We start from the raw sequence: 14,968 nt of genomic DNA on the forward strand, positions 1-14,968 counted from the left end.
GAACCAGACAGTATTGTAAAAACTATAGTATTTATTATAGTAAAGTAAAAACTCCTGGTTTCTTGATGTTTCCTTGCTGTTTGGAAAAGTGTTTGCAAGGCCGAGTTAGGTGTTCAGTGCTAGGGGTGGCAGAGGGCAGAGTGCTGGGCACTCAGCTCTGGGGTCAGCCCTGTCACCTCCGGGAGATACTGACACCACCAGGGGCCTACACAGGCTTTGGAGGCGGCCTGGACACAAGTGACACCTTTCCCATGAGGAAAGTGAGTCTGAGGAGCAGCTGATGGCTTAATGCAGCAACAAGACATCAAAATAAAAGTAAACTCTTCTGTGAAACACCCAAGGAGGCTTTTAAGCCAGGGATTCAGAAACAAAACCCCCACATGCCGATCCGGGAACAAGCGCGGTTCAGGGCACTCTGCAGTGGCTGCTGAATCTGCCCCCAGGCTGTGACTCACACCGAGCCACCACCGAAGCTCTCGGGGAGCAGCTGCCGGGGGAGGATGCGGGCGGCTCCCCAGTCGCCGCCTCTCTCTCCGGACCTGCCGGAGCGGGAACCTCGGGAACTTCATTCCCGGCACTTTCCCTCGCACGAGGCCGGCCCGGGCGGGCGGGACGCGGCCCCGGGGGCGGAGCGGCAGCGGGGCGGGCCCGGCGGCGGGAGGGGCGTGAGGGGCCGGGCCGGCGCTGCCGGGATGGGAGCGTGAGGGGCCGAGCCGCGGCCCGCCCGGGGAGCTGCGCTCTGTCGTGGGGCTGTGCCGGCGGGATCGCACCGCCATGGAGCCGGTGACCAGGTGGAGCCCGAAGCAAGTGGTGGACTGGACTAAGGGTAAGAGCGAGCCGGCCCTGCCGTCTGGGCGGCGGGGGAACTTTCCGTGTGGGCGGCGGGGGTGCCCCGCTGCCGCTCCTCTGCCCCCGGGGCGGCTCCGAGCGCGGCCTTGGCGGCCCCGGCCCGACCCCGGGGCTCCCGCCCGGTGCTCGGGGCTGGAGGGTTCCCGCCCCCGCTGCGCCCTGAAGGGGGTTCGGGGCTTGGGTTGTTTCTTTTTCTGACACTGGGAAGGAGAAAGTTTTGCAGCGAGACTGGCTGACTCGAAGTCCAGTGGGGTCTGCACCCACGGCTCGGTCCCCTTCTCTGTCTGCCCATCATGGCCAGCCGGATTGCAGGGGAGGGGGTCACCGTGCCCCTTCAGGCGGGCGGGATCCTGGAATCTCAGAGTCCTTCAGGTCGGAAAAGTCCCGCCAAAGTTAACTTTCGGCTTCTCCAGAGAAATCCATCCACGGTTCGAAAAAACTTCAGATTTTTAAGTTAAGTCAGAAGTTTTAAAAGTAGCTCAGCTAAGCAAGAGCTCTTTATGCTGTTGAGCGGCGATGGGGCTGAAGCGCTGGGCTCCAGCTCGGGGAGGTGAATAGCGGCCCCTCCGTCCAGCAGTCTGTCCGTCCATCCCGCCCGCCCTTCATCTCTCGGGGGTGTGCTTGTGTCTCTCCCTCTCCCGCCAGCAAAAGCATTCCGGGGCTCCTGGCCCAGCCCGGGGGGCTCCCGCCGCGGGCATGTCGGTGTTACCGGGTGTTACCGGCTCTGCCTCTGCGGGCAGCTTCCACCACCTCCTGCTGACATCCTCCCCTTGGACCCTGCAGCGCTTCCCGAGTGCGGCCGGGGTGCTGCTGTGGCACTTCCCGCTCTGCGGGGAATGAATCGAAAGGGAAGCGGAGCTGTGAGTTAGGTGTGGGATTTATGGCTTCTGGAGTGTGCGTCTCTTTTTTTTTTCTTGCAGCGTTGCGTTTTAGTGTGATCCTCTTTGGTTACATAAAGTATTTTCGCAGGCTTAGCTGGAGTTTAGGTTGGTGAGAAGTGAGGGGTGTTGTGAGAGTTTTCCCGGGTTAGGAGCGGGGTTGGCTCCCGCAGCCATTCCCTCCGCTCCTCAGGACAGTCCCGCTGGTGCCCTGCCCGCCTGGCTCTGCTCAGTGCTCAGCGCTCGGCAGCTCCAAACTGAGGCAAGTTTGGCAAGCAGACTCGTGTTTTCAGACAGCGAGAGATGGATACTCCCAGCCCTCCTAAGCGTGAGCGTGTGCCTGGAGGAGCCGGTGCCAGAGAGGGACTGTCCAAGCAGCCTTTGTGAGGAGAGAATTCCACAGAAACGTGCTGTGAAGTTATGCGTTAACATATAAATAACTTCCCCAGAACGATCTCTCTTTTTTTAATGCTTGGTATTGGTTTAAACAGGAGTGCATTGTTCCAATGAAATAAGCCTTTTGCTTTGGCATGTGGAATATTTATATAAAGCTTCTCCCTCATTGTGTTTTTTTCTCTTGGGTGCTGAAAGTTTGTTACCTTGCCAGATGAAAGAGTAAACCTGCTAATCATTTAAAAAGCCTTTATTAGTTTTAAGCATGCTTGGCTTCCTTTCTTGCATAATTTATTTTACTTGCAGGTTCCTTGAACAGGTAACTCTTCAGCTGGACCCTCAATTAGTGTTATGCAGAATAATCTGAGGGCTGACTGTAGTTGGGAGGTGGACCTTCTGACTAATGCAAACACGTGTACTTTGAAATGTAAAGGAATAGATTAAAGCCTGCTGGTGACTTTTGTTTGTGCTATTGTTTTTCAGTTTCTAGGTAAGCGCTGGACTTGTTCAGTACACAGTGTCACTTTATGTCACTCCCTACATGACAAGACTGTAATAAAGAAATGACATGTGGAAAATTTTTCTTTATGGTTAGAGTTTCATCTCTGCACATGAAAACAGACACTTCAATAGATAGCTAACAGCCTTAATAGCGCAATGTTCCACAGTTTATTTTCAATCTGAAATAGTTATTTACTGTGTAGTTCACAACCACTGGGTTTCGTGTTTGACCAAGGCCAATTAAGTTTTACCTTATGAATATGACATTTAATTCGCAAAGTTAGTTTTATGAAGCAAGTGATTGGAGGGAAGCTTGTGCTCTTTGTTTTCTTGCACGTGCCTTCTGTGAGAAGTGATGCCGTGATCTTAACTGAACTGAGAGAAATTGTCTGGCGATATCTGCTGCCAGTAGCTAGTGCTGTGGTGCCGTTCAGATGTATTTTAGGAGCATGACGTAAAAAAACTGCTGGGAGATGCCAGTTCTCAGTGGGGAGATTGGTTTTGCAGATAATAATTCTTAGTTATCATACAGTGATAAAAAATGTCTTGGCAAAATGTAGAGATTGGGGGGAAATAAGTGGTTCGACTCAGTCCATTTTAATGTTCAGTGTGAAACTGAGAATATTTGTTCAGGAACATTTCCCTATCACTCTCGCCCCCCCACACCCTTTCAATCAAACTTCGATAAATTAATTTTAATGACTTTTCCAAACCAAAAAGAATCATGGAAACCTACCCTTTTCCATGAAACAAACTCCTAAAAGCAAAATCCCAAAGCTGTCTGCTGCTTTTTTTTTTTTTTTTTTTTTTTTTTTTTAATTGCTTCTCAGTAACTTTTTTTAATAAAGTGACTCTTGTTCTGAAGAGTTTTGCTCTGAGATTTTGAGTTGTTCAGTCTTTGGTAAATACTGTAAGAAGCATTTATCTAGGATTTAAAATAGAACCTATCAAGAAGCATTAAGCTGAGCATAAATATTTTTAGATATTTGTAGTCAGGTTTTAAATAAAAAGTGCTCTGTTCATTGTTACCAACTACAGCTGATACAAAACAATTGCTTGTCTGCTCTTGCTAATTCAGACTAGAATGCTGCTATTTTTTGTGAACAAGGGTGTTTTTTCTGGCACAGGGCACTGTACTGGCAATAGCAGGCTATGCAGCTAATAAGAGCTGGTCTAGTTAAACTGAAGCTGCAGAGGAAGAGTTGTGCTTTTATTGCTAGTGATCTTCTGTGTACATGAAGCATTTCTCAAGCTTTTACCAAGGATGTGATAGCTTTCAGCTACAGCATTGATGTTTGAAAATTATCTGATTTTTTTCTATAAGCACCTCCCTGGTTTCTGTCTGGAAGAAGTGATGGTGTAGTTTAAGGTTTCTCTTGCAGCACGATAAATTCAGATGGCATTTAGGGGCCATATTCAGCCATGAAAAGGTATGTATTTACCTAGGATGCTGTGATTTACTTGTGCCTGGGCTGGTATGGAGTTTATGATATTTGAACAGTATTGTCTGCAGTGTTTCCTAACTCTTCTGAGAAGATGTTTTGGAGTTCGTTTCTCTGGGTTGTTTTGAGTTGATCCTTGTTGTGGTACATACTAATATCTGGGTAGTGTTGTAGTTGACGTGTGATCTTGCTTTTGTACAGTGTGAGATGCTTGGAAGCTTGAAGTCCTCACCTGTATATCACAGCACTCTAGTGTGCCTGAATTTCTTGAGAGTTCCTCAAGAGGTATTCCTAGAGTTATTTAGCTTGTTGCAGGACAGGTGAATGGCCATAGATGTTGCAGCACATTTGCAGTACACTGTATAAAAGTGGCTTAATTTTACTGGCAAAATGACAACTGATGGTATGGTGAAACTTTTTCTGGTCTCAGAAGCCCCTGGCTACTGGAAACCCCTCAGCTAAGGTCCTTCCTCAAAAGATGTGAGGAGGAGGAAAGCAGTGTTTGGCATAGAGCTCCTGTGTGAGAAATGTCACTGTCGTCTTAGAGAACATCACTGTACCTCCTCTTTGTCTGCTTCAGCCTGATTTGTCTCTTCCCCCTTTCCCCAGGCTTCACATGCTTGTGTGAGTTGTGACTTCAAGCAAAATTTTACGTGGTAAAGACAGTTTGACATGCTTGTGGTTAGAAGCCTCTGTTGTTGTGAGGCTCCATTACAGTCTGGCCTTTGTCACTGGAGCTGTAGACTCAGCTGGCTGGGGATCAAGCGTCTGCTTTGGCCTCATTATTGCACTCCAGGTTCAGTTATTCCCTTTCTTAGTAGTTCATGGATAGTACTTATTCCTGCACATGTCATGAAATACTCAGATTTCCATTCCTGGTAAAACTGTTGGGCAACTACATTCATAGGTATGTCTGGGAGAAGAGGGAGAAATATGCTAATTTATTAATAGTTAGCAATTAATCGTGAGGGCCTGGTGTTCTTTTTTTAGAGCTATCTTGCTTTCCCAGGGAGATTTCAACAAGGTCAGTCATGTTAACTGTATGTGCTGGGAGCTGCAAACCAGAGCTGTATTTTAGAACAAATTATGAATGATGCTTAGCACTGGAGTTATTTTTTAGCTTTTCTGTTAAGGCACTCTCAAGTGAATGCCATTGCATTCAAGTTATTTGGGAAAATCTAACACTAAGAAACCCCTAGTTATTTTGTAAGATAGGAGTATTTTGCTTTCAGTGAGGAATAACAGGGAGAGTTGCCCATGCCTGGTATACAGAAGAATCTTTCCTCTGTCCTAACCTTTTCTTAGTTATCTAAAAACACTCTGAGTATTTGTTAATTAGATCAGAGAATGGTATTGAATAACCATTCTTTGCACATCCAAGCTTGCCCATAATGTTTTACTAGCAAAAGGTGGAATACACTAAATACATCTATTTATATTTATTTGTGGGCTGAAACAAAGTAAAAACTTGCACAACAAGTTTTGTGCTATTGCACTCTTCAAGTTATCCATGTGTTGTTGCTTAGATGAATGAATACGTATGAAAACATAAATCAAAGTTGGCCTCTGTGTTCATGTGTTTAGATCATGTTTTCATGCCTTTTGCTGTGTTGCACTTTCTCGAATTGCTTGTGGGTTGTGATTTTTTTCCCCTTGATCTTTTCATATTCACAGTCAGCTCCGTTTATTTGCCGTTAAATTGCTGTTCAAACTACTATAACCAAACATCAGAAAGTCTAAAAGTTGAATGCTGTCAGCATAATGTCTGGAAAAGCAACATTTTAAAAGCTAAAATCACAATAGGCATTAGTGAAAAGTTGGTTGTAACTTCATAGAATTTAGTGAAACTACCCAGTTAAGGGTGCAGAGATTGGCCACTGTGCATGTTGTTTTCTCCTTTCTTTAAAACTTGAGGGTCAGGAAGTAATTTGTATCTGTTGTTGGAGACTTCTATAGGAAAAGCCTCATTTTTGCTGAAATATTGCTAGGGCTTCAGGTTTTCAGAATCCTTGTTATGTGTTCCTTCCTTGCCCTTCTTTCCTGGAACCCTGTTTCCAGCACGCAAAACCTCTTGAACAAGAATCATGCCTCTCCTTGTGTTTACACTTATTAGCACATTGCAAGAGCTACAGGAAGACAAAGTACGGGGCACTGGATAAAAATGTATGTTGAAATTTGCCATGATGATTTGCTTTCTTTAGTAAAAGACCCCAACAAAAAGCTTTTACTCAACATGTGCTACAGGATAAATTGCAGGTATGAGTGATGTGTGAATACAGCCTATTATCAAGTTCTCAGTAGTATGTGGGGGGTTTTGGGTGGTGTTTGTTTGTTCCTTTTTGTCTCTTAAATCAAAATTTCTGAATTGCCTGGTTTAAGTCATGGAGCTCCTTACAAGCATGTCTAACCGATGATGACTGGTCACGGTTAGGGAATTGCAGAAAAGGTGGCAAGGCTGCTCAGTTTTTGGTTTGCTCTATCATCTTAGGGCAAGATTTTCACTGATACTTCTCACAGAAGGCATGATAATGAACAAGTCGAAACAGTGACTCTGAATTAAGTGAAAGATGTTGCTTTTTACTGTATATCTTTCACAGAAGTCATACGGTTCTGAATTGCACCTTGTCTTTGCCTAATGATATCATACAGTCAAGTCTTGCCTTCCTAGAGGAATGATTGTATCTGCAGTGTTTCTCCTTGCTCTGTCCTCCACACTCCCCAAATAAGTCCTGTCAAAAGGAGGAAGTAGTGAGGTACTGATGATGGCAAGGCACATTTCAGGAGAGGAAAGGAAGGGTGGACAGGAGTTAATTAACTGAGGTCGCTGTAGCATCTTCTCACACATTTATGGGAGTTCTTCAGGCCCTCAGCTGCTTGTGGTGGTGGGGTAGCTCAAGATTTGAGTGTGTTTGTTCACAGGGTTGCACTAAGAGATACGAGATTCAAATAAAAATGCTGTTTGATAGTGGTCCTCTGACTTACGTTAGATCTGGTATAGAGTCTTTGTGTCATTTGGGCTCTCATTACCAGAGTGGGATAACTTTGGAGTCCATCACTCAGGTCCCTGGGCCATGCTTCTTTTGCATGAGGAAATTGCCTGTGGGTTTCTATATGCCCGCCTCCATCTTTTCAGAGGACAAGCAGTAACACTTCACAGCTTGGAGGATCGGCAGGAGGTACACTGAATCAGTCTGATCTGTTTTGCTGGCTTTAAACATTCATTACCTATTAAAATAGATATTTATGGTATTATGAAATGTAGCTAATTTTCATCAAACATCACACATGCTGGACAAAACCAAGCATCTGTGTTTGATTTGGTGAGATCAGATCACTGACCTCTGTAACTCTGGTCTACAGTCATGCATTCAGCACCTGGCTGAGTTCTGTAATAACACTGTATCAGTGCTGTGTTAAAGCTCTGTAGTTTCTTATGTGGGCTTCTCTATACACCCTTTAGAATGAAGAATTTTGTCACTGTAATGGCAAAATAGTTTTTTGGACTGTTTCTTACATTAGTAGTTAGGTATAGGTAAACAAAGTCCTTGGTGTGCTGTTGCAGTCAAAGTTTTATGGCATAAATGTGATCTTATCTTGCACCTTGATCAAAGGAAAGAGCTTAATTTGTGCTCATCAAGGGCTAAGGCTTCTGCTAAGCAAGTGTTGGTACACGCTTCTGGGCTAATCATCCTGATGTGTCTGGCTTGGGTGTGCAAAATGAATGTTGCTTAGGTTGCCATCCTTTTATCATTGTATTTATTTATCTCACAGTCTTGTTTTAGCCAAATGAACTTGGCTGGGTGAATGCTTTATTAAAAGCTCTGCAATAAGCACATTTTGTCATTAAGAAGGTCATAAAGAGAACAACTCTGGTACAGGTGCTTTTCAAGCCAGAAGAGAAGAAAGTTTAGCAGGAGGCAGAACACTGTACCTGAGCAGGTATCTCAGCACTGCACTGCTGAGGTGTGTGCTTGGCCATGCAGGTGGGGAGGGAGAAGGGAACAAAGAGACAAAGACTTGCTTCCCCACTCTGCCTCCCCCTTATAGAACTTGCCCTAAGTAGAGGGCTTTAAGAACAAGTTCAGACATGCCTGAAGAATGTGGCCTGAAAAACATGTGTCGTGGATGGAGATGTGCCCAGAGAGTATTACAGAGGAAAAGTGGGAACCTAGTGAAATATAGATACCTGCTCTGACATGAGCCTTTTTTTTTCTTCCCTTTCTGTCTAGTTCTAGTCAAGATATGTATTCACTGCTTCACTTGCATCCTTTGCAAGGTGCTGGGTTCTGTTTGTATTCTGTCAATTTCACCAAACAGAATTATAAAAGCGTTGTGGCAAAAGTTACACTTGGTAATTGTTGACATTCCTAAGGCAAGCTGTAATGGAAACTTTGGAGGAAAGAGGGGACAAAAGAAAAATATGCTGTAAATTCTGTATGTTTGTAGTCTTTTTCATCAAAATTTTTAGTATTTCTTGTGGTATTTGGACTTTGTTTTTACCAGAGGCTGTAAGGTTATACCTCTTGTGAAATATAATTCCCATGTCAACATAAGGGCTTTGTATTGTTTCCTTGTATTTCAAAACAGTGCATCTTTTCTCTTAGCTATACATACATCACACTATTTCAGACAGTAACATTGGATAAATAATTCTATATGTGATTGAAACAAGTGCTTGGAAATCAAACCTGCCAATAACATTTCTATATCTTGCTGGGTTTTGTTTTGTCTCCTCATAACACATCTTTTTAGACCACACCATGGTGTATAAGTTCCAACCTTGTTAGCATCTTTGGCATACAAAATTATCTATTCCAACAAGACAATTAGACAATCCCATTGGATGTGGCCATAGTACCAGTAGCAACAATATGTGCCAGTTTTTATTGTAGTGAGATTATTACTGTCTTCTCCAGGTCATGTATTTGGAGAAGAATTCCAGCTCCCAGAAGAGTCAGTCATGTGCTAGGCATGTTTGGAGACTTTTGTTGGGCTGCCTTTCATGGAAATGATGGTTTCCAGGATTGTCAGGTTGTATGCACACTTGCAGGCTTGCTCAAATTAATATGACTTGGTTGCTGCAGAATACTGAATGGACTGTGTGGTTTCTAACACATGTATAATTGAGCATAATGCATGTAAATTTTATTGTCCAAGATCTTCCTCAATTTTCCAAGGGTTAAGAGAGCATTGAAATAATAGTTGGAAACTCAAATATCTTTTGTGGCTTTACTGAATTATATTTTGCTCTTTATTTTTCTTCCCTGTCATTGAGTGTTCTCAAAAATCTGTTAACTTCTGAAAACTAATTTTCTGTTTAGATTTAAACTATTTTCATTCTGCCCATTATCCCCCTAGCAGCTTTGTTAGCCATGTATGCATGGGCCTTCCCTTGAGATGCTTCTTGCATCTAGGAATTATGCACTGTCTGGAAGTTGCACCAAAAAGAATTGTACTCTGTAACAGATCTGTATTGTACTCTGTAACAGATTTTTCCCAAATCCCCCCGATTTAGCTGTTAGAGAAAGGCAAATAGCCATCAATCAAATTGCCTGACTTTTTGACAGATATCTGATGGTGCTTTGCTGTGGCTTAAAAGTATCAGGGTGACTTGTCTGGAGCTTCAGCAGAGGGTCAGAAATATCTTGACACCACCCCACCAGGAGGGTAAAATATCTGCTCACACTCTTGCCTCTTCATCATCACGAAAAATGAGGATGTCAGATGGACTGGCTGAGGAACCTGTAGGACTCTTTCCTGCCCTCTCCCGTTCTACTTTTTGTTTAGGAAGGTGGTAGGTCTCCTGGTCAGTTTGATGGTATTTTGGACTTGTCTATGATTCATACAGAGCCTTCAGCTTCGCCACTGATGATCTTAAGATCCTTTAGCTTTGTTATGATTGGGGTGTTGCACTTGAACTCTGAGGTCTCTGCTATTTTAGGAAGTAGCATCATAACTAGAGCTGAAAGATATGAAATAATGAAAATGGGTCAAACAGCTAATTGTTTAAAGCAATTGCTTTAGATGTTTAAAATTATTATAAAATTATGGAGAAGCTCAAAGGTTTGGTGTTTGACTGCTCAGTTGATATACCTTATTTTTTGACCCTGTTGTTGTTGTGCTTTAAAATGCCTGTTGTATTGGGTGCCTCAAGACAGTACATCCTGGTTCATGGGAGGGCTGGGTAAAATAATGCAAGGAGTAACTTTTAAGATACAGTTGCTGATGGAAGTGTTGTGAGGATTTTTAAAATGAAATAATTTATGCATCCAGATAATGACAGCATCTCCTAGGAGAGTCCAGTAGTGACTCCTGGGAATCTGTCCGTGATGGAAAGGTGTATGCACCATCAGCATCTTTCTGTTAATGTCGTGTCATTGAGTTTGTTAATGTCATTCAGCTTGTCATCTATCAGCAGGTGCTGATGGCTGGCGATTCTCATGTGGCTGTCCTTACTCCTCCCTGGTGACTGTCAGGCCGTAAGGTGCTAGGCGTCCGTGTTTCGTAACCGAGTAGGAGGTTGTCATCCCAAAGCTTGGTTATCTGGCAACTGCATCAGCTGTTGCCTTGCAGCAACTCCCCGACTTGCTCATGGGTGGAACAGTAATCACAGTGTTTGCAAGGGTGCACGCACAAAGGAGAGGCAGGCGTGAGTAATGGACCTTGCTGCAATCGGCCAAAACAGATCCACGCGGTGCTACGAGAAGCACCAAACCAGATTAAAGGGATCACCCCATTTCTTCTTGGGAGACAAGAGGCAGGCAGTTTTGCAATGTTTTTTTTTTTTGTTTCCACTGTGGGAACAGACAAGAGAGTGTTAATTGCCTGAGTTCAAGAAAAGGAGCTCTTGTGACTAATGAACAGCTCCTTCATCCACAAATACCTTGTAACTTTTAAAAGTCAGGCCCTTAATTGTGTGGTGGCTCTAGGGCATGAGGGGTTGTTGCTTCCTATTAAGCACATAAAGTTATAAGGCGCACAAGGTTCATGTGGTAGACACACAAACAAGTAATGTAGAGTGTACTGTTACTGCTTTGGAAAATTAAATAACTTTGTGCTTGACTTGTAGAAGGATAGTATTTATTTGTAGGACCAGCAAAGACCAATAATGAGTAAAAAATTTATTCTTGCTGCAAAGATCTTGACTTATTTTCCTCATGGAAGGGCCATAACCTATTGCAGCTGACAAGGCATGGAAGCAGTCACATTATGCTTTCAAGGGGACAGTGCTTTTGTATTACCTTCAGTCATTGTATAAATACTGTGATTAATATTAGTGTTGCATGTGTTTGAATTCTGTGCTTGTACTTACTTTCATTTTATTCCTTTGGAAGTGTAATTCTCTATGCTGCTGTGAAGTTCTTTACAACAATAAACTAGATGTGTAGAGACTTGGTGATGAGATGTGTGTATGGGCTGATGGAAACCCAGCTCTGGATAAAATGGACTGAAGGTTGATTTTTACCTCCAGGTGGGATGGGTTGTTTATTTTTCAAGCTGAGTTTTGCTTTGCTAGGAAGTTTTGCTGTGTAGTTATCTCTAAAGGCTTCCCTTGCCATTTTGGCATGGAGGTGGGTCGGGGTCTGGCCTGTTCCCTCTATCCATAAGCTCTCCAGGCCTGAGCAGTTTACTGTCTAGGAACAGAGATTGAGGAGCTGCTGTTAGCTCTGGCTTGCAAGTAAATGCATGCTTTTGGTTTCTGTGGCTCTCATTTCAGCATCTTTTCAGCAGGATTCGTGTGTGTGCATGAGACGGGTAACAGCAATTGAAGTTTACTGTCTGCAGACCAAGAGGTTGATGACAGTTTTATATCTCTTAGAATTGAAAACATTGGGCTAAAATAAATGTCTTTCATATTTCACATGAATGGGGTGGGATATCTAGAGAGAGTAACTTTGGGATAAGAAGACTTCTGTCTTGCCCTGTTCATTATATGCTTGTGGATTGCTTGCTTTTGAGATACTGCTACTTCTGTAGATTTGAAATAAACATGAAGAGGAAAATAACACAAAGAATTTTTTTGTGCTTGCTGCAGTTGAAGCAGTGTGGCTGCCTAAAGGTCTCTTAAATGTTGGGATGAATGTCTGCAATGAAAACTTACAGTAGTTTTCATTGAAATTTTCAATGAAAACTTTCAGTTTCCTCTTTTGGCAGTACTTCCCTTTATTCCTTGTGTTTTCCTGTTAATGTGGTCTTTCCTAGATGATATTCTGTCAGGTTGGTCTTGCTTGAGTAACTTGTCACTTACTTAACATAACTTACTTGTCTCCTGGTTGTTCTACATCAGTTTTCAGAGGTATTTGGACTTTTTTTCCCCATCATAAAGAAGATGCTTATACATGTGATGAAAGGCGGCAAGCATTTTTTTTTTTTTTTTAGTTTATTGTTTTAGCCCTTATATGGAGAGCCTTTGTTCTTTTCCAGCTCATGGTAAGCAGAAGACAGGAGTACTTGGTGGCTTCTGTGATGACAGCTTGAAAATAAGTTGTTCACAGTTTTCTGCTTAGGAGGTCTCTACTGCTGGTGCAGGGGGTACTGCTGGAGTTGATGGGTTTCCTGGAAGTTCTAGTGGAGAGAACATGGGGAAGGTGTCACTCTCAGTAGCAGTCTTGGTTTGGGGATGTGAAGCCAAGTCTGCATAAACAAAGATTAATGTGTGAGACACTTTTTTTGTAGTTTAAATGATTTCTAAATATCACTAATGCCTTTAATTTAGAAAATAAACCCTAGCTGTTCCACCTCTGTCCCCCCTTCTCTTCCCTTCCCCCACCATTCTCCACCTCGTGTAAGGACCTAATGATTAACTTGGGTGTAAATAAGGTCACTACAGTGCCTGTAAGAGAAACTAAAGAGTGATCAAGCAAGCTTCCATAAATCACTGTCTTAAAAGTTCATTTCTATAAAGTTAACAAATAGGGGCACTCTCGGGGGTAAAGGGCTTTGACCTGATTGCAGGTTCTGTCTTCCCTCGCAAAGTACCCACCAAAGTATTACTTCTGAATTTATGTTTCCAAGTACTTTGGGCTCAGTGAGCAATTTCTTATGATTTGGAAGTTTGAAAATCAGTCACTGACTGGAGATTGCTGCACAGTGCTGACCATGTGGCAGATTGACTTGCAGAAGTGCGATCTGAGGACTTGAAGAGGTTATTTGATCTCTTTAAGTAGTTTGGAAATAAGGCTCTGTAATATGTGATATACAATGTACATCCAGGAGAGAGGCTGCTCAGACAACTTGAAGTTGGTCAAAACAAACAAATAACTGCATTTAAATAAAACATTTGTTATTGCTAGATTGGGTGTAATATCTTTTTATTAATGGGCAAACGTCTGCTTCTAAATTTTCACACCTTCCAGTTTCAAACAGCCCTTATACCCATCAGATGACATTTTTAAAAAAAGCAACATAAATGTTAGGAATAAATCCTGGCTTCTTCCAAATCAGTATTTCAGGGACAAGAAAAGCATTTAAAATTTTACAATGTTCGTTAAATATAACTTATTCTTCTTTCTACCCCATTCTTCAAGTATAATATTAGTCACATATAAAACACTCAGTTTCACATGAAATGTTGTGTTTACTCCTTTTCAGTTATATTCTTGGTACTGATTTGCCAAAAAATCTGAGCACTAAGCAGATGCTTGATGTGTTTCTTTAAACTTAATGCTATTTGAAATGTAAGTGCAGCAGTAAGTAGAAGAAAAATAAGAAAATGTCTAGGTGGCCCTAATAATAGAAGAATAGATTGTGTAAAAAAAGCAGGTGTAAAAATTATTGCAACCATTGTTTTTAGAACAGCATTTGCATCTGTACATTTCTAGCCTGTTTTCCACCTGTTTAATGCAGCAGGATGACAGTAGGTTATTTTTGGTGTTTAAAGTAATGTTACAGGTTCAGCATCAGGGCCTTATTGTGAAAGATTGCATGCAGTCTTCCACGTCCACACATCCACACATGTAGGGTGCTCCCAAGCGATTAAATTGTGTCAGACATTACAAATGCAAACCATTTATGGGATTTTCATCCCTTTGTGCATCTGTTTTGCAAATACAGAACTCAAAGCTTTAAGGGGATATTGTCCACTTGATAATCTCTTGGAAGAGAGGTTGTTAAGTGGTTATGTACCACTTTCACAAATGTTATCTGATCCACCCATCCTTATTTAAAATCCAATTTAAAAAATCCTTCCCCTTGGTTACTATACAGCAGTAAAGTGGCTGATGTGAAGTTTGGCATAACCGAAATAGAGAATATTTGTTTTTAGGATGCAGGAGAAATGTGGCGCTTACAAGGTGGATCAGCTGCTGGGGTAGCATATTTTCTCCATGAATGGCTTGAGGGTTTTAGGAGATATGTGCCAGTTTGTGCCTCTTGTAAAGTTTTTCTTTGTCTACCAGTTCAAGTTCTTTCAGCTATTGTTTGTGTTAACTGACATAAGTGTTTTTTTGTTTGTTTGGGTAGTTTTGTTTTTTTTTTTTTTTTTTTTTTTAAACTTGATTAATTAGTTTGGTGCGAAAGCCATCCCTAATAAAAAAAAAAGTTAATCTGCAGAGAAAATGATATATTTAGAGCTAAAACAAGCTCTAAATTTAATATTGTTTTTAAAATAAGAAAAAACAAACAAAAAACTCACACAAAATAATACAAAGCAAACAAAAATCCCCACCCAACTGTGTAGTGGCCTAGAAAAAAATATGAGAATGGGGAAAAATTGATTATTCATAAGAATTCAGTGATGCCATGTAGACAAAGAGAATAGTTAAATACATGAAAATAATGAACCGAAGAAGCACTACTTTGAAGTGTCAGTAGGTGAAAGATAATATAGGTGGAAATACAGGTGACTGTTCTACTGGGGTTACCTCTCTGTGAAGCAGAAACACTTCCTCTTTCAGACACCTTTGA

General features: G+C 42.2%; 1 protein-coding gene across 1 annotated transcript in view; it reads left to right on the plus strand.

Annotated features, from left to right (window-relative positions):
- The first annotated feature begins 686 nt into the window (after positions 1–686).
- Positions 687–14,968, plus strand: part of CNKSR3 (CNKSR family member 3) — a 54,858-nt gene continuing 40,576 nt past the window's right edge. The window contains exon 1 of the mRNA XM_083857708.1: positions 687–826. Coding sequence (XP_083713834.1) covers positions 775–826 — 52 coding nt within the window. The 5' untranslated portion in view covers positions 687–774. The remainder of the gene's footprint in view (positions 827–14,968) is intronic.

This window comes from Zosterops lateralis (assembly GCF_965231275.1).
Source record: "Zosterops lateralis genome assembly, chromosome: 3".
NCBI classification, from domain to species: Eukaryota; Metazoa; Chordata; class Aves; order Passeriformes; family Zosteropidae; genus Zosterops; species Zosterops lateralis.